The 20,323-nt window shown below is 49.2% G+C and overlaps 1 protein-coding gene across 1 annotated transcript in view; it reads left to right on the top strand.

Annotated features, from left to right (window-relative positions):
• The first annotated feature begins 305 nt into the window (after positions 1-305).
• LOC131260706 (zinc finger protein 395-like) overlaps positions 306-20,323 on the top strand; it is a 90,835-nt gene continuing 70,817 nt past the window's right edge. The window contains exon 1 of the mRNA XM_058262502.1: positions 306-995. Coding sequence (XP_058118485.1) covers positions 318-995 — 678 coding nt within the window. The 5' untranslated portion in view covers positions 306-317. The remainder of the gene's footprint in view (positions 996-20,323) is intronic.

The raw sequence follows: 20,323 nt of genomic DNA, 5'->3' as shown, positions 1-20,323 counted from the left end.
TTTTGATAGTGTATCGGTGATGAGATTGATTCGTGTTGAGTTGGAAAAGCGCAGTTGAAAAAAAAAGAGGCAAATGCAAAGTTCGGTGAATTGTGGTAACTGTGGGAAATGAAAAGTATCGTGCTGGAAGTGATATATGAAAGCAAGGAATAAAGAGAAGCAGAGAAGTGGTTGAAGCGCTAAGAAAATCTGTCGATAGAAAACGAAAGTAGAGTGTAAAGAGTGTAACAAAAAAGAAAAGGCCGTGGATTTCAAGTGACCCAAGGTGAAAACACAAGCAATTGCAGAAATCATCCCGATCGTGTGATGCCAAGTGCATGACAAACCGAAGAAAAATCATCTGCCCCCGGGAAAGCGTAGCGACGTCCGGTAACTGTCCAGCGCCGGTGAAGACCCGAGCTCCAAGTTCCAAGAGTGCCGCAGTAGCCCGTACTCGAGTGCGCCGATCGGTCGACGGGATTCGGCCCGGAGCAGCCAAGATTACCCCCGGGCGCAAGCGTCGACGTTCCCCCGGCAGCGAGCATCCACCGGCCACACTTATGAAAAAGTACTTCCTCAACAAAATGTCCACCGGCAAGCGTCTGGCGAAGCGCTCGATCGTGGGTACGCGGGTGTGCGCGCCCGGTACCGACGGCATCTGGTACTCGGGCAAGATCGAGTTCGTGAAGACGGCCGCCGACCAGAAGCCGGAGGGCGGTGCGGCCGGCACCGGTGGCAGCGTCATTCCCGGCCTGACCACGCCGGCCCGCTACACGGTGCTGTTCGACAACACCACGGACGTGGCCGGGCTCGGGCTGGCGCGGGAGTTCCGCGAGACCGAGCTGATCGGGCCCGGCTTCCGGACGATCGCCGACGTTAAGCTGAAGCCGGGCCAGAAGGTCTTCCTGACCTACAACGGGCGCGAGAATGCCGGCGAGGTGATCACGCACGACGACACGAAGGACGAGGTGAAGGTGCGCATCACGGTCGGCTCGACGAACGCGGGCGCTCAGGAGGTACGTTATCGTTCGATTGGTACTAGTTCACAAAATTCCTGGAAGAAAACCTCCTACGCGGGAGAGTAGTAGACAATCCCAACAAGGAGTGCGCTGAAAAAGCAAGAAAGGTCGCGACCTTTCTCAATTCTTCAAATTCCTAGTATCTCCTTCGACTCAGAAGTAAAGAATTACATGTTTGCGGGGCCTAAACAAATGATGTGTTCAAGGACACTCTTATTGCTATGAAAATAAAAATCCTTAGGGAACGGGATCTACATTTTGTACGGTTTATGTATTCAATGACTAGAATATTGCTTTTGTGTGTAGATATCCACTTTTCGGATATCTGAAGTAGGTTCCCCAAATTTGCGTATACGCCTACGAAATATAAGGGATCTACGAAACATCCTCCATAGCTTACTTGGTATTCGTTTCGCATTTTACATCGATTACAATCTTCATCCCTCCAAGCATTCGGTGCTGGCCAAACTTTCTGCCTTGCCTCGGAGTTGCTCCGATTGGTGGCGCTGTGCAAGCGCAGTAGGGGCCCGCTCTCGTGTAAGCGAGTGTTGTTGTGGGCGAAAAGTAGGTCAAGGAGACACGCGACCTGTAACACCAACACCACACCGTCAGCTTGTGCCCACTGCTGTCGGTGGTCCTGGTATGTAAATCACATACCAAATCGCTAGGTTCCCGAAAAAAAGGGCAATTTTGGCGAAGACTTGGAATTACTATTGTTCCCCCCGGTCCTCAAAAAATCGGCAGGATCAAGCGAGTAAGTAAGCTGGACCTACCGGAATGGTGCCGGAGGCGGTGCAGTTCGTAGTCGACCCTTCCACCACGAGTGCATGTAACGTGAGTTACACCGTTTCCAGCGCGCTCGGGCCGAAAGTAGGTCAAACCATTTCGCCTACCTTCCGGGCACTCCAACCGGGCCACCCGACCAACGAAAGCCAACAAGTGCATGCGCGCGCGCGCACACACACCCTTCGTCATCCTCGTCAGTCCGTGTGCCCGTCCGCTCCGGTGTGTGAGTGTGTGCCCGCGGTCCAGGGCGATGTAAACGATGGGTTCCCTGTTCGATCTCTTTCTGACCCGTTTCGCCTCTAAATCGCAGGCAATCGTCCACTGTCTCTCGCTCGCTCTCTTTGTGTTCTTCTGCTGATTTTCAAAATGGAGAACGGAGCCAATCGGATAAGTTTTGGGTAGCGGGGAGTTGGAGTTTTGGGGGAGCTTTTTTTTCATCCCAGCCTTAAATGGCGATCGTTCCTGTTTCTGACCTATTTTTTTGTGGCAAAATTTGGGCGTGTATGTAAAGCGCAGGCATGATATAATCGCCACCTCTGGATAAATAAACATACCCGACTACTTCCAACCGCTACGGGATGGCATGGCCGATGTCATTTGTTTGCTTTTCGCGTGCAATTTACCCTGTTGTGATTCGTGATCAAATCGATCAAATAAGCAAACCCTCGCTGAAAGTGCGCGCCTGCTCCGGGAGGGCGACGTTTTTCGTTCCGAAAATACACACACACACGCACACATATCGCAACAGCTTTGCAACAGAATGTTCGGAAAATAGGTTAAGGTCGAAAAGAGGTCATCCTGAAGGGAAGGCGTCCTGAGAACGCCACGCAACGATGGGACGATGGGGATGTAGTAAAGTACTTGCAGGCCAAGGCAGAAGGAAATATTAGTGTCAGGCGAGGGGAGTGCGGCATTTTTCACCAACCACCAGGAGCCTCCATCGCATCCGTGCTCGGCCCGATCTCGGTGGGTAAGCGCAGTAAGTTTTCCGTTTTCCAGGTCACGGTGGTGGATCTTGGTAAGGTTTTCCGATGGGTTTTTTGCCTTTTAACGTTAGTGGAAGTTGTTTCTAGTGTGCGTGCTGCGAAGTAAGCAAACCCTTCTCGGTTTGCAAACGTATCCTTTTTTGGGCATCAACTCTGCCAAGGGTAAGCTAACGAGGGAAACGTAGTTTGCCAACTGTTTGTTCGGGAAACGAATGGAGCTATAAATAGTGGAGTATTATTTAGGCCAAGTTTAATTTTTGCTCGAATTTAAGGAGATGCTTTTTATTAGTTTACTTAACAGGGGTTTCAAGGATCTCATTTTGCAATATTGCATTTGAAAATTGAGCACATTCCGTTGTACATATATACATGCACAACATAAATGTATTCAAACCCGTGTTCTGCTTCACTCCACGTACCGTTCCTGTGTCCCACATTTGAAAAAGTTCATTAAACTCACGTTCGATCAAACGATCCACCGCACACAATATCACCCGATCGTGGCGATTGTGTGTCTGTGCGCGCGATCGTCCATCGACCTGCCGTTCGGTGTGACAATTTAGCCGCCAGAACCCGGCCCCGAACCCGGCCCCGTAAAGGGGGCGGCCATCGGCTTTTTCCTCGCCAAACACCGCGACGATGACCCAGCGGAATCGAAGCAATTGACCGATCGACCGGAACGGACCGTCGCCTTGTGTGCATCCCTTGGTGCCGGGGTCCTCACCCATCGAAAGGTGAGCGCGCACGAACCCCGGACCACGGGAACGTAAAATAATTCATTCTAATTGAGTTCGATACGGTTAGAAAAACACGAGCCATGCATGGATACCGAAACCCCTTCTGTAATGGTTGTTGTCTGGCGTTTAAAATCGGTCGCATTCGCAAGCTGGAACATACTCACATGGTTCTGTAGCACATGGTTCTTTTAACTTACCGATCGCCAATAAAACACTTAAGATCGCACATCCCGGCTGAAGAGGTTAGGGTTTCCACGGGTCTGCTAATCCATCACTTTCCAGGCACTCGGTGACGTTCGACGCTCTTGACGCATCGAGTTCCTCCCGAGGTGCCGGAGTTCACAAACCTTCCCTTTTCCCCGGAGCGGAGCTAGCGATAAATATTCAACTTCAACGGCCGTCCGGCGAAGTGAACGCCTTATCGGACCCCCCCCCTCAGCGGGCTAACGACCATGAGGACGCCGGGGAAGAAGGGAAGAAATACGGCAAAACCCCGAGGCATTGGCGGTCATTCGCGCGGATTCGCTTGTTTGCACTTGCAGGTTTTTGCTTTCCGGCGACGGGGGCACCTTCTTGCATCGCTGCATTTGCGCGACGTGTCAATTACACTTCACTTACTTCGATGCGCGCACCCTCTCCAAAAATAACAAAAAAAAAACCGAAAACTCATCATCATCCCCGCCCCGATAACGTCCGGTGCTGATGGAGCAACTGGCCGCGGTCTGACATTGGCCGCACTTTTTTTTGTGGTATTCGTGTTCCTATTTTTATCGAAAACAAGCCCTGCTGCCTAACCGCTTAAGCACAATTGACGCTTTTCTAGCGCGGGCGTTACGAAGCGTTACGGAAGGCAGCCCGTACCGTTTCCCAGTGTTCAGCTTCTTTCCATTTTCCCATCGACAAAACCCTCGCCAACCTGCTGGCTCACGATTGCAATTTCGGCACATTTACAAACGTCGCCTCGATCGTTCCTCCCGAAATGACACTTGTGTTTTCTTATTGTCCGTGACAAAAGCGAATACTTCTTCCTTCCTACTTCTTCTTGCCGATCGTCACCCCCGGTTCGTTTGGTGTTCTGAATTCATTTTTCATCTTTTTCCCACCCCCCCCAGGACCCGACTCACATTCACCTCCCCTCCCCCCCTCCTCACGGTTCGCTCGAATGCATTCGATTTTACGACTTACGGTGGTTGTTTGTTTTCTGCACCGAACCGCTAATGTGCATTCGTTGTATGGGTCAATTTGTTCTTTTATGACCGTGTTCGTGTTCGTTTCCTTCTCCCTCGTGTGAGTATGTGGCTTAATCTTTGCCCTCCGAAACCGACAACACCCAGCCCACCCTCCCCCAAACCGCCCACCATGACAGGGTGTGTGTTAGGTAACGGTCGTGTGACGGTTGATGTTCGTCGTGTCTTCTGTCCTTCAAAAAATCCAATGACCGACCTTCAACTCGCTCGCGAACGATGACGGACGCGCGGCAGTTATGCATTTTGCAGATTGCGTTTTCGTTTCCGCCCCCCACCACCTCCCCCAAACACCCGCCCAACCCACTCTTTCGCATTCGATTCACTGCACGGTCGGTTCTTCCCGGTTGCGTTGATTCTTACTTTTTCGACTGTTTGCGCAAATTCGCTAAACAGTTCAGCTGGTCCTAACTGCGGTCGGTTAATTTTCTCCGCATGGTTTATTGGTGATGTGTCGGTGTGTGTGCTCTTTTTTCATCGCTATTGTTGGCTGCAAACCATGCAACGAACCGTGCAGTCGGCGTCGAAGGAAGATGCGACGAAAAGTTGATCGTCGCAATTGAATATGGCGAGCTGACAAATCCAACTTCTTTGGCGTGCTGGTATTTTTACCGGTCTCTTTATTTTTGCTTCCAATTAACTTGCACATCCCAAGACGCGATGGCCAGATCGAGTGGCTCATTTATGTTGGAATTTGTATTGCTTCCCATAAATTGTTAAATCAATTAATGCAGCGAACTCGGTCACTTCGAAGGATGGTTATTTTCGGACCGGTAGCATATCAATTGCTGCCCACGGTACGTTGGTTTCCATCGCCACGGTTTTTCATTGCCAACCCTTCGGTGTCATCTCGGCCGCTGCATACCACAGTGACGTCAGCGGGAGCGCAAGATCATCAGCGTCGTCCCGTGGTGTCGATGTTGTCCACGGTTGCGTATGGATAAGGGTTTATTTTTAAACGCTCACCCTCCCACCGAGCGGAGTACGCAAAACAACAACTACCTTGCGCCGAACCCAGCGGTGTGTAATACCGGGAATAAGCATATTGACGAGCTTGTCTCTTCCCTTATTTCGATGTGGAGAGAGAGAGAGAGAGAGAGAGAAGGATTGCACACCGAACGCTCGTGCGTAGCAAATTAACCTGGTAGCAGGTCCTATTCTTTTTTGTGAATGGTTTGTTTTTGCTCAATACTCGATGATTCATTCTTGATTTACACGCTTTTCTTGTGTAACAATATTTTCTTATGAAAACCCACAAGTTTACCGAATATTTGTCTTCGTTTGTAAACGCACCTTTTTCGAACTTTAACGGAGTACTAATTTCTAGAATTCATACCTTTGAATCTGGCTTAAGAATACACATAACGTTTAGCCGATTTATTATCTAAATCCTGAAGTTCATTGGAAATATAACGCTATCTTTTTATCTTTAATTAATCCATTTTTGGTTTCTTTTGCGAATTAAGTTTATCGTTCGGTGACGATATTTTTTAACAGTTACCAAACCAAGAGGTCATCTGATAGTCTTAAAAATGAATTCAATTTACCAGTACTTTCCTCTGCACTTGTGTGAGAACCAGTCCGTAGATAAAAAGACCACAAAACGCTCCGTTCGTTGTGAGATTAATGTTTTCATCGTATTTCCTACTGCATCTTCTATCTTTTTTGTTGTTGTTTAAAGTGTGCTCCAAATTAAACGCCATCTGCTCGATTCTCCGGTTAAATCAGATGCTACCCCTTCCAACCTCCCCCTTCCAACCTCCCCCTTTTCTCATCCCCCCATACCTCTCATGAGTGCAACGCGGATTGTGGGGTGGGGTTTGGAGAGCGAGCGAAAAACCATCCGTGCGCTACAGCATCCCCCCCAACCCCCCTTCCCCCACCCGCCCTCTTTGTCTCTTCGGCACCGGCTCTCCGTGACCTTTAACGTTCGGAGCGAGATCCTTTGGTGTGACATTTTAGAGGCCTCACTTTGTAGGCTGCTAAAGGACAAGGCCTACGTGTGCACCGAAGAAGGGGGGAGGGGAGGTGCGTTTAACTGCGAACGATGGGCCAGTGAAGGTAGTTTTGACCGTGTGCATTTGCGTGAACTTGTATTTATTCTCCACAGGTGAAAGAAATCTGCCAACGGTTACCTTGCTTTACGTCATGCGTTGGTGAGGAAATATAATTTAAAAAAAAACATCAAAACACCCCACTCCTCTGAAGAGCACAACTTCTGGAAAACATCCTGCTTACGTCATCGCACCTGACCTGACGTCATGTTGGTGTATTTTATTTTGTTCGTTCCGTTGTTTTGCGGCGAAAGAGGGCACACCGCCGATGATCTGCGCCGTTGGTAGCGCAAGGTAAAACACTCGCACACCACCATCATCATCACCACCAGGGTGGTTGGAAGTAGTGGTGCGAACAACGAGAACCTGCGCGGTCCTTGGACGAGCCGTGGTCGCGACTCGAACGGACCTTGAGGTAGTCCACGACTGAAGCGAACCGAATGAAGGAAAAAAAACACAAACACACACACACACACAAACACCGTTTGAGGCAACGTCTTGGGCTGGGCAAAAATAAACCCTTCCGATGCCAGCAAACCGACTAACGATCGGTGACATGTAAACAAACCGTGCCCGACGCGTATCCGCACGCAACGCTAGCGAATCCAGCCGTCCTCCGAAAAAGAGATGCGAAAAACAAGCCGAATTTTTGATACAAAAAGCTAACCTGTTTTCGGCTGGCGCTTGATTAAAGGCGCTCGATCGATGGCGCTTTCAGCGAAGGCCATGCTTTTCCATTCACCCTTCAGCGTTCAGGGTTGTTTGATGCCATTTCCCGCCCGGCGTGACACTTCCCTGCGCGTTCGGAGTGAAAATTATGATAATGAAATTCACCTAACTGGTCCATGCGGAATGTATGTCACTCGATCGGAACACATTCCGAAACAAAAAACAAATAAGCAAAAGGGTACCCGCAGGCCATAATTAGCCGTGGAAGTTTACGACTCGCGATAGCAAACACAATCCACACATCTCTCCTAAGCGGAACTCGAAGCTTCAGGGGGAGAGGGGGAGGGGGGGGGGGGGGTGGGGTGATGATGGTGCCAGTTTTGTGCGAAACTCGCGAGCAAAACAGAGAACTCCCAAAAGGAAACGTTTTGCAGGCCGCTCGGATCCTTTCCGCGGGTTTCACGCGAAGGTCTCGTGTGTTTACTTCACCGGCATCTGCCGCACGCCCCTCGCGCCTTTTTCCTCCTCGTCCGCTAAGCTGGGTGCCTTCGCTTTTGCAATGTTTGCTACCGGTTGACCTCTAAATTAAAGGTTCTCGTGTGTTTTTTTTTCTTCATCGGTTTGTGCTCGTTGGTTGTTTGTTTTGTTTGCGTTGCAAAGCCTTCCTTTCCTTCCACAAGATTGACCGGTATGGGGTGCGTAAGCTTGCGCAATCTTTTGCCAATTAAGCGCGCAAACCCCCCAAACAATCCACTACAAATACACACACACACATACACATTGAATGCGCCAACCGCTCTAACGGCTTTTGTGTGACTTGCGATCAAATACGTGGAGCCGGAATGTGCGTCGAATGTTTAGCACTCTTTTGGGGCATGATTTGCATAGCGTTTTAGAGGCTGGAGCAGGAAGAGAATTGGAGGATTTCATCCGAACCGGTTCGGTCGCTGTAAGGGCGTCTTTTTTTGTTGCCCTAAGACAATGTCCAACTTGTTTTGATTTAATTACAGAGAATGTCCTTCGCTGTGACAGATGATCAGACAGCTAAACTCCTGATGAAAAAAGAAAACGGTGGAGCTTCAGCAAATTTTCATCATTCGTTCGTTCGTTAAACCAAAACAAATTTAAAATAAACCGGTCACCTGTGAGTTTGCTGTTTCTAAATCAGAATGACTTTAAAGAATGCTGAGCCTGAGTACAGCTGTTTTATGTCCCACTCTGTGCGCTAGCGCAATCTCACGTATGAAGCAACTAATTTAAAGCAACCAATTTGAACCTGCCTGAAATAAACCGTACCGTTGCGCAAAACGCGTCACCAACAGCGCCATAGCTGTTGTCGTCTTCGTCGTCGATGGGTTAATTCGCGGCGCGCGGGGTCGAAGACTTGTTTTTCTTCCTATTGCCAGCTCGCTTGCGCCCTTTGCTTCGCCAGATGCGCCATCTTTACGCCGGCCGGCTTCTCGTGTTATGATTGTGACGTTGCCGATCGTCTGTAGAATCGAGCGCTTCCACCATCATCACCACCAACACTACCACTACACGAGATCGCGCGCACTCGCTGATAAGAACCCCGCGGCGTGTTGTTTGCTCGTCCATATATGACGACAACTGCCAGGGGGATGGGGTTAACGCCGGTGGGGTAGGGATAGTTCTGTGGGCTTGTTTGTCAAACACTAGAACTTCAAACCCTTGTTTTTTTTTTGTATTGAGCTTGTGACAAAATCCCACCGTGGTAGGGGTGGGGATTGTTCGTGCCAGACGTACCAAGACGACGACGACGCCATCATCGCTTATCAGGTCTAACGGGAGGCGTCCTTGAAATCCCATGGCCAAGAAACGGGCCCCACCCGGTCACCCAACCCCCCCCACCCGTTTTCCGGGAGTCTTGTGCTACTGTCTGACAGTTTAGTGGTGTGTTTTCGAATCCGCGGCTGTGTGTGTGTGTGCGAGGGAACGGATAGTTTTCCAACTCTCCCTTCACATCGCGCAAACGAGATCGAGAACGGGGCGCGGATATTTCTCTCCCGTGATCCCATTGTGGCGACGTCGCGAGGTCGTGGATCGCCCATGAGTTTGTGTGTGTGTGTGTTATGAGGGTGTACGCACAGCTTCCGGAGGGATCAACCGGGGATCGTAGGTGGGACTCGGAACGACGCAATCGATTCGAACCTTCTACCCGATCGTGCAGCCTTCGAGGTTGAAGATCTCGACTCGTTTTCCAATTCAAATCGATCGAAACTATCATCATCATCATCATCATCATCGTCGCCCGTAAACTCTTCGGCCAACGTCGACGAAAGCCGCTGCGAAGTCGTCGATCGAGGGCGGTTGTTTTCTTGCGTTTGCCAAGACGCTTGTAGCAAGCTGTATTTTTAGGTTTTTTGTCTGGCGCGTCATCACGCACGCCGACCGGGACCGGGTAGGAACCGCGACCGCACCCACCCTCCCTCCCTGCCACTCACACACACACACACACGCGCATGGAGGGCGGGAACGACGCAACATGTAAATAAGATCGTTCGATGCGATCAGCACTGTTGTGCATGCAAGACTCGAGCCAAGCTCGCTCACCCGAGTCGCAGATACGCCGGCCGGCGTCGTCGGGATCGTGAAGTTTGTTTACGGGTGTCGATCGAGAAGAAACCGAGCTTGAGAAAAAAAAAATGGAGCCCAAAGGTTTGTTGTTTTCCCGGCACGGAACGACGTCGTCTTCGCGGCATCCATTCTCGCTGATTGTAGACGGAACAAAACATTTTACGCACACCACCACCACGTCGGCGGGGGACACGTGGAAGGGTGCGGGGATGTGGTACAACCTTTTGTTTGTTCTACATTCCCCCTCCCCATCTTCCGCCCCTTGTTTGGCCACCAACAGGAGAGGCTCGATCGAGTTGAACGGTTTGGGGGAAAGGCAACCAACCCCGACCAAAGGCCCCGGACTCCCCGGGTGCGTACGGACTCAATTGTGCGTACTTGTTGCTGCGCACTGTGTCACACAAACACGCTTGTTGCGCACCACCGTAATTGCACACACGGTCGGTCGGCGGCCACGATTGAATCGGCTCGAGAACGTTCGTTTCGTTTCGTTTGATATTTTTCGCGTGGCGCTGTGCGACGGACGGGGTGATGTTTTTCATGCTGAGGTCCAAGTACCACCCCACAACGATAGGGAGGGTCCGAAGGCGCGATAGAGAAGGGCTCGCACGCACACTCGCCGAACGATGATGGATGATGATGGACCGGTGAAGGGGCCGCGTCGTTGTTCTTGTTGATGGACGGCGCTTGGGCGGTTCGTGTGTGGGAGAATCGCCCCCAAAATGTGTGACGTCATGACGCGCGATTTTGGTCCCTCGCACGCACACCTCGCTGCTGGCGGTGTTTTCGGCGCACACTTGACCGGAACACTGGAATGAAACAAACCTTCCCCCGTCGCTCGTACGCATTTTTATTTCAAAAGGGTATTTGTTTAACCGTATAAGACTTAAAATCTACAACACTTTTCCCCCAAACCAAACCATCCAAATCAATCCAGCGAAGGAGGGCTGCGGGAATTCGGGTTGAAGTTGTTAACTTTACCCGATCGGTTCGCCTTCCCCATTTTCCCCGACTGCAAGCTCATATTTACTCGCCGTATAATGTCCAATTTTCCGTTTCCATTCTTCCGGCTCAATTAAATAATGAAACAAAACGAATGGAGGAAACAAAAAAAAAACACGCACACACAGTCACAAATGCAACACACCAGAGAGGAACACTTCACGCCTCACCGGCTGTTGCACCCTCCCCCGAAAATGACACTTCCGGTTTTAGTTTTTTCTTGGCCTCCTTTGACAGACCGGTATGGGTGAAAATTCCATCCTCGCCCGGTTCCGGTTTTACATAATTTAGGAACCGGAACGTGGACACTGGCAGGAGATAGGCAGGAAGGCCTTGGGAAGAGGTGCTAGAGGACAGGGGAAAGTGTTTGTTTTATGTTGTGCCACAAAGCCCGTTCGAAACGTCCAAAGCCGTGTCGAAATTCGTGCATTATCATGCGGTAGCGTTTCTCTTATGAAAATGTCACCGGTGGTAACTTATTTTTCCCATTGAGGGTTGAGGGTTGATGAGATTTTTATTTTCTTTTTTGGCTCACTCCCTGTGTAGCCTTTGCTGCTTGCTGATGATTATTTCATCCTCGATTTATTACATTTGTTTGAAAAGGTGAGCTAATATGTATTTTTCGGAATGCCTGAAATTCATGGTTTATCGTAGTGAACATGTTTTTCTGTTTCTGTTGGTTGAGAAAAATTTCCCAAAATTATCGTAATCGAACTTTGGTACCCTTTCTTATGATTAGAGGATGATGATGTAGTGTGTGTGTGTGTGTGTGTGCAATGATGAATTCCCGGAATGATGGTTCACTGATCGCGATCGACATTAGCGGTTGTGTGTTCGTAAGGGACAACGCAGCGAAAAAAAAACCCCGTCTAACTCAACGGAAGGTAAAGATTAGGGTGAAACTTATTTAGATTTATCCGAGTTCCCACCACCAAACCCGCCACACCAACTCCCGAAGGTTGGCCATCACCTTCCCCACCGCTTTTTTTTTTAGTTTTTCTCCCCAAAGATCCCGCAAAATCGTTTTAATACAAAAGAGAGAAGCGAAAGAAGAAAAAATCAGTGTTGAAACATCATTCCCCCCCCCTTTTGTGGTAGGAAAATTAAAGTTTCGCTATGCGTAGGAAAAGATTTCCAGCTGCGCCAAGCGACGCAAGTGCGTGGAAAGGGAGGGGGCGAACCGGGTGGATTAGGTTGTGGGGTGAATTTTCTCAACACAAAGCAACGGGGTAAAGAAAAAAAAAGGAACGCGCAGCCGTAAACCGGTGGTTGCGGTGTGCCATTAGGAAGGCGGGCTGGGGCAGGAAAACCCCCTCCGCCCTCCCGCCCCAGCATCAAACCCTCCCCCCATCTGCTAGCCATTATGCGTAGCCGGTGCGTAGCGTTCCTGTCCACGGCGTCATCTGCGCTCTCGGGTTGCGTATCGAACGCATGCGAGTTGCGCCGTTGCTCGCTGACGCCAAAGATAACGGGGATTTTAGTGTTTCTTGTTCCATCTACCTTCTTCTTCCCGTGCCTTCTTGTCGGGGAGATTGGGAGTGAGAAGAGGAAACCGCGATGCGCAAGACACCGAGAGACACGGAAAACAGCCGGACGACGACCATCTTCTGCTGGAGAACCGGCACGCACAGGTACGCACCGACCATCACCACACCGCTCGCCTGTGCGCCCCTTCCCTCTCCAAGGTCCAAGAAAGCGAGCCCGAGATTAACATGGAGAAAACTCACGAACCGGGGAGGGAAAAGGAAACCACGATCAGCACGTCAGCAAAGACAACAAACCGTTGCCTTTTCGCGCTTGGCGTCGCTGCGTGGCCATTTCTAACGCACTGGAAACCGGTCCCTGCCTTTCCCACCTCTTTATTGGATATCGTTGGGTTCCCAACAGCCGAAACGGTTCGCTTTTTTTGTACAATCGAAATTTAAAATATTAATCAAGTTAAAACTTGTCAGTACATAGAAAAAGAAATCTATTTATGCTGTGTAGAGCAATTAAACTAAGAGTTTTATCACACTTTTCCTTCTCTTGTAAGCAGTCATGTTGATTGTTTATTTTTACAACAAACGTTGTACATTATAGAAGTTGTTTTTATTTGTGATTAAAATAAACACAACATAATGGCCTGCGGTTACACAAATCAGCTTCTCCGTTTTCCTGCTAGTTTCACGATCGGAGCGATTTATTGCATGTAGGAACGCGGCGGTGCGTATGGTGCGGAAAACGTGAGTTTTCCCTTCACCCCGCGGGAGGCCCAAGTGACCGCTGAAAAAGTCAGCACGCCAAAAGCCACCCAGGAAATCGTAATGAAATGAAATTTAAAGCCACCACTCACCACTCGCGAAAACGAGCCGACATTCAAATGCAGTTGCAATCGGCAGAGGTTTTCCCTTTTCCTTTCCAATCCTGCACACTTCTTCCCCCCACCATTAGCTCCAGGGGTGCCTCGTGGGGGTGGGGAACCGGGGGTTGATTTTATGGACTTATGCAACGACGCAAACAGCGTGCCCGCGCGCGCATGGAGAGGAAACTTGATCGTCAGGGCTGGCAAAAGGAGCGAAAATGAACGAGTCAGGCAGGCGGACATGGGAAATGGCTTTCCCACCATACCCCCCCCCCCCTCCCCACGCCGCCCACCATTCCCTTTCGGAATACATTTTGCGTGCGTGAGCACACACCCGGAGACGCGGCGTTGCGTATATGGAAATAACGGCACTTTGTGAAACCCGAAGCGAAAACACAAACACACGAACGCACGGACGCGGGCGCGTGTGTGCGCGGGGATCTTGTTAAAGCCAGCTGGGGAAGCTCGGCTGAAGAAGATGGGACATGATGGCCCGTGATGGGTTTGCATGATGAAGACGATGAGCGGCCGGCACCCATCGCTTAATGGCTTTGGGCAGCAGACTTTCTCCCGATTTTGATTACAATATTTTCATTTTCTCACTCGGCATAGAAAACGGTGCGTCTCGTAGCCCCCACGAAACCGTCCCCTTTCAGGCCGGGCCGGGAAAAAAACCTCCCCGGTTGTTGTGCGGTTCATTGGTGTGATTCATTTCGGTAGCTCCAATCGAAACGGTTCATCCCGCCAACGTTTGTTGTATGTGTGTGTGTGTGTTTTTTTTTAGTTTATTTATTTGGGAATGTTTTCCACGAACGATTGTTTAATTATGCAGCCAAAGGGTTAGTGTACGATCCGCGAGCGGACGAGGGGGGGGGGGGGGGGGATCAATTTCAACTTCACCCAGCATCCAACTGACTAATCATCGTGCTGCAGGAAGAGGGAAAACTCGGCCGCCTGCTGCGATGCAAATGATGTGATTCCGATCTTCAGTGAAATTGCCTCCGCGAGCGGCAATCTGGCGCTCTTTGTTTTCCCCGTCCCGAGTCCCGTTTTCGGGGTTTTTTTTTCTTGGTACGACGACTAATGCGGGACCGGTCGGTGTTTTTCGGTTTCTTTTCTCCGTTGCGTGACCTCAATCGAACCTGTGAAGCTCTGCTCCTCGCTGGTGTGGCTTAGAGTCACTCAATGGTTGGTGAGCGAAAACCCGCCCTCAAACGCACGCATACTCACGCACCAAGGGTACTTATTTTCCACCGACGACGAAGATCGACCACCACCCGACCCTCCCCCAAAGCCGGGTCGATATGATACGGAACGTTAAGCTTCATAGCATCCGCCATCAACTGTTTCCCTTTCAAAACCACTCGAGTGACACGCCGCACCGGGCGACCGAATTTCAAATCGAAGTGTCCAACCGGGGTTTTCCTCCCCGGCGCTCCCCGGAAAGGGATTTGGGAGCGATCGAAAAAGGGAAAGGCCGGTGAAAAGAAAAGGCCGCGACGGTGGCTGGAGATCGTTCGGTTTCATCATCTTTCGAAGACGGTGGAAACGGGGTCGCCGGTAAGAAAGTTTTGTTGTTTTTATATGATGCGCAATATAAGTGATGTGGATTTTTCCTGCCTTATTGCTGCCCCTGCGGTTGAACAGAACGGAGACGGTTTTCATGAAAACTTGTTTTAATTTGTGAGGTTATTCTCAACCTGCCTTAAATACTGCAAGTTTGTAATACCGACAATATTGAAGTATCCGTTAATGGTTTTTTGATTTCTCGTTAGGGTAGTCAACTTTTATCGTCTTCTTTTTCAACAATCGTTTGATTTCCTCTTCTCCTACCAAAATAACATTATGTAAAGGCAACAAGGGTGAAAATCAAAATAACTCCAGTGCAAGCCGGGCCGGTTCAAAAAAGTAAAACCAAACACACTTTGACACGCCACTGGGCCAACATGATGGCGCCCCACGCCGAACGGGAAACGGAAAATGAATCGCTCATTTCCCTGCGGGTTTCGAAAGTGCGAGTCTGGGAAATCAGAAATCTAAACAAAAGTGAGTGGTTCCAGTCGCGAGCATCGCGAGCGTCGCATTTAAATTGACGGTTTTTGCACCCGTCGAGTCGAAATCGGTTGCATCTGAAAGACGATGACTGTGACGTGTGAATTTTGGCATTTTCATTTTTCCCTTCCCTACCCCACACCGTACCAACACACACACACATTGCATATTTACGCGCTTTGTTTGCGACGGCAGACGGTTATGCTTTGGTTATTCAATCTGTTTCATTTTGTTGGTTTTTTTCTGCTGCTTTACTTTATCTGAACAATCCCAGTCCGGCGGGCAACATGGGTGACGCTTGCCGCACACCCCACTGTATTGTTGTGCACGTTACGTCGTAACGCCCGCAAATCGGCTCGATGCACCTGGGCACTTCTTCCGCCTTCGCTCGTAACCATCATCTGTGGCGCAAAAATTAATTCGCGTCATGTTTCGTAAGCGCGCCTCAACTGGCCCCAAAAACCGATAGAAGTATGTCACGAGTGACGGGGCGGGCCATGAAGCCTGAGTAAGCAGGAGATGTGCCTTAAGATATGGCAAGTAGGGTTAATTTTTCCGATCTGCAATCGCAACCGACTCGTATGAATATTTAACGCAATATTTAATTCATACATTCAACAAAATCTCCAAGATATCTCTTTTTTCCGTTATGTTGATACCAGAACGGTCGTAAGACGAAGAAAAAGCCACCACTTATGCATTGTCAAACATTGATGATACTTGTTTGCGGATAAAGTGTCCCAGTAGGACAGGCTTTCGCTTGACATAGGTTCATAAATTGTCCAGTCACCGTTCGGCTGCCCCGTTCGCTTATGCTCGCAACCACTAACGGAGTTCTTTCTGCATGTTCATGCCGAGAGGTCAAAAAGGGTTTCCAACGGCGCGTTTTCCATTCCCAATCCAACGCCCTGGCCCTGGATACAATTAATCGGCCCCGGTCCGTGCGTTTTGTTTAAGTGGATTCACCTTCGCAACCCCGCATGTACACTCACACTCACTCGAGAGACGCTGCCTTTGCGTACAATTTTTCGCCGCTTGGATGGATTTTCTTTTTCCCTCGCGAGCATTTAAATTCCTCTCGTGCCGAATTTGAAAGTGTCCACCGCACGATCGAACCACTTCACGGGCCGGATTAAATGATGCGCCGCGACATCATTTATGGGTTGCTTTTTCTTCCCCGTCTTCTTCTTCCAGCTCTGACGGCGTGCCCTGAAATTTCTTGACGATTAACTCCTTTTTCGTCCCCCACGGCCGACGAGTGCGCTATGCGTGCGGTGCATGACAAATCCTCGCTGCTTTTTTTTGCATCGGAGGGAAATAAAAGTCGTGCGAAACCACCGCCGTGCCAGCTGATGGGGCAAATAAAAATAAAAATAAAAAAAGGATCTCACAGACAGAGGCTCCTGAGAAAATTGCAACCTCGCGCAATAATTACCCTCTGCAATCCAACGACGACGGCGGCTGCCCCGACCATATGGCCGTCCAGTGTGTACTTGTCACGGATTGTAGTTTTGCAGTTCTGCATGTACATGCACGGTACGGCGGCAGTTAACCTAAATAATGAATTAAACAGAACACAACACACAAATAGCAAAACGAAAAACAGAAACTACTTGAACCAAATAACGATTGTAGCCTCTTTCAACAACATGTTTTTATGCCTGCCCTGCTGTCGGCAGTTGAAGGCATGGTGATGGTCAAAGCTCTAGTGTTTTTCCTGCCTTACCATTCAGTGAATCCCTTACTCTAATGTTACGAGTATAATGAACTGTTAATGGTATCAATATTATTTTTAATTTTTGTATATTTTCGTACAATCGCTGTCAATGTTTTGTTTCGTAATCAATTTGTACATCAACACTCTGCCCTGCCAAACAATACCAATCGCTTCACACATAAACGGTTCTATTTTCTTTTACATCCATCCCTTTATCGTTTGCGCAATGCGTGCCTGGAAAAGTCACCTTTTTCGTCACGTTACGATTTTCGTGCGCGGTTGCGACTCCCGTGTTTGCAAAACAAAAAAAAGATGGGATGAGAAACTGTTGACTTCGAATATGTATTTGGTTATTTTCCACTTTTTATTTTACATATTTTTTTGCGTTATGACTTCGAGTTTATAATTCGTCCGCCAAGTTTGTCACGCAATGCGCGCGGTTTGTTGTTGTGCCCTTTTTGCCAGATTACCGAAGCGCTAAAATTGCTTCTTTGAATACATTTGCATTTATGGTGCAATTTTTAAGGCCCATAAATTAGGGGGGAAAACATGTCAACATCACTCAGCACCGATAACAGTTGTTTTAATGTTTTTTAATTGGAATATCATAAATGGTAGATTTAAATGTTAAACTGTGTTCAAAAACTGTGGCAAAACTGAATTGAGAAAAAAGAGCGCTTTAATCTTGGTTTGAAAACAACGAACGTTTGCTAAGTCCATTCGATGTTTTACATGTGTGGATTCATTTTCTCGGGTCGAACTCCGGATTCCAAAACGATCCAAAACCATTCCACAGAAAAACCTCCACGACCACCTCCAAGTTCGCTATGATTAGCCGAATGCCGCCCATTAGTCGAGGATGGCGACATGCCACGGCCCTTTTCGTCTACCTTCCCTTCCATGGCCATCCCGCCGAACCGATAATTGCGTTCGACGTCGACGACGACGACGGCTGTCGAGGGACCGAAGAAATCGGCCAAAGAAAGCACCCTTACCTCCACGTCGACGCGTGTGGAGGTTTGTTCTAAATATTCAATCAAGCGACTCGCGGGTCGCAGGCAGCAGAAGCCGCCACCCTGCCGCTCGATGCCGGTTGGTGCCCAACTCTCGCTCGCTGGAGTTGCAAAAAGTGCAACTTGCATTTGAAACTAAGCCAAGCCAAGTCCCATGAGGCAAAAATGGTTTCTCCGCGCACCGCGAAAAAGGATCCGTGGTGAGCCAAGACCGCCAAGAAAAGCACGAAACATATCGTGCTTGCTTTGGCCCCAAATCCGAACCAGAGGCTGGAGGGGCGGATGGGTTCGTGGTTTGCGTTAAAATGAAATATGCAATTTTATCGATTTTTCCACGGTACTTTAATTGCAGTCCCTTGTTGAATCCGAACGGATTACGTTAGAAAAGTGTACGGTTTAAATGAATGTTACGAAACTAAGTAGCTTCCCAGAAGGAAAAATTGAAATCGAACCAAATCTATTGCTGTGAAGGGAACAAAGATAGATAAAATTCCTATTACACAGTGTAGTAGAACAAACGTGCCTGTCTGTATCGAGGGAAGGGCCAATAGGTTTGATGTATTTGTTTGTTCAACTCTTGAAGTCCGTGCATTTTTCTTCCCCCTTCACGTTGGTTTTTTGTTTGGTAGTGGAAACACCCGTTCGAAGGCCACCGGACGCCGAATGGCCTTTCGAGCGCGATTGATGTGCCGGCATTGTATGCGTACTGGTGAGTGAAAAATGTATTTTCCCTGCCGATGGCATCGCGCACATTTTGTTTTTCCAACATCACCACCGCACGCTTTGCGGATCGTGTGTGAGGTTTGAACATTTGAACATAAAATCAACCAACGCGCCGAAGGACGGGAAAACCTTCGCATACCATCGAGGCTTTGCGGGGCGGCGGGGGATGAATAGTGTCTCATTGACTCTGTACGTTTGCAACATACGGGGAGTGTTTTTTTTTTCTTCTTTCGGTCTCTACTTCTGCTCTTTCTAAACTACCTCATTTCAGCTTCAGCTGACCTTCGGTTCACTCCGCTGCGATTCGGTGATGTGTGGTTTTAATTCGGGCATCTTGTGTGTGTGTGGTTTTACTTCGTTTTCTCGCCGTAGTTCACGAGCTTAATTTATCATTTCCAATTGTTGCTGTCACCTCGGAATGGTTTATCGTGGTGGAGGTTGCTTTTTCTCTCGTCCACACACCATGTAGGTAACCTTGTTGAACCCGCACCCGAATCCGGGGTGAGCCAACGGTTATGTCGCAACATAAAATAGTCCAACGAATACTTATTCATGCGCCAGCGTTGCGGAGCGCAACAGGGTGTATCGGAAAAGGGCCCAACGGTCCCTTATACTTCCGTTCTGATTTCGTTTCCATCCCCGGTTGAGCCTGACATAGGACGAGGTCAGTGCTGAGATCATCCAGCGCCATCGCTCACGGTACATCCAAAAACCCCCACGGCCGGTTGGAATTGAATTTGAAAAATCAGAAAGAGAGAGAGAAAGAGTAAGAGAGAAGGGCTATGCCCTTCTGCTTAGTGTCAGCCGTCAGTAGACGGTGTGACACGGCCCTAAATAACACACTCGCCCGAAAGGGTCAGCTGAGAGCAAACACTATCCGAACGTGGTCGGATGGGTTGGGTTTCGAAGTAGCGAAGTATCAAAACCTACACGACAACGGCGTCCAACACGGATGAACACATGAGGCAAAAGAATTAAATCCCGCATCCCACATACACGCGGAGCTTGGTGACGAAATGGCGCGAGCATCGTCCACCATATGTCGGGGGATTATATACATAAACGCTCGCATCTGCAAACGTCGGTCCCTTCGGGTGCCGATGGGGGTGGAAAGCGATTCGGATTGCGCAACGGTTGCTCACCAACGCAACACGCCACAGCCTGACCCCTGGGTTGGTTGTGGTTTTGGCTTGCGTCTTTTATTTTCGGTCCGATCCACGTACCCCACGTACCGAGAGAGAGATCGGAAGAGATCGCCACCGCGCGAAGAACAGTTCTTAATCGGAGGCGGTAGTGTGTGGGTAACCTACATAGGGGACAAGTGTTAGTAGCCCAGCGTGGTCACGTACGGAATGCTCTACTCGTCCCCAATAAATCATCTCAAGAGACGAGTGGTAGTGTTGAGA

Source organism: Anopheles coustani, chromosome 3 (assembly GCF_943734705.1).
Source record: "Anopheles coustani chromosome 3, idAnoCousDA_361_x.2, whole genome shotgun sequence".
Lineage (NCBI taxonomy): Eukaryota > Metazoa > Arthropoda > Insecta > Diptera > Culicidae > Anopheles > Anopheles coustani.
Note: the sequence above shows the minus strand (reverse complement) of the source record. Positions and strands in the feature narration are given on the sequence as shown.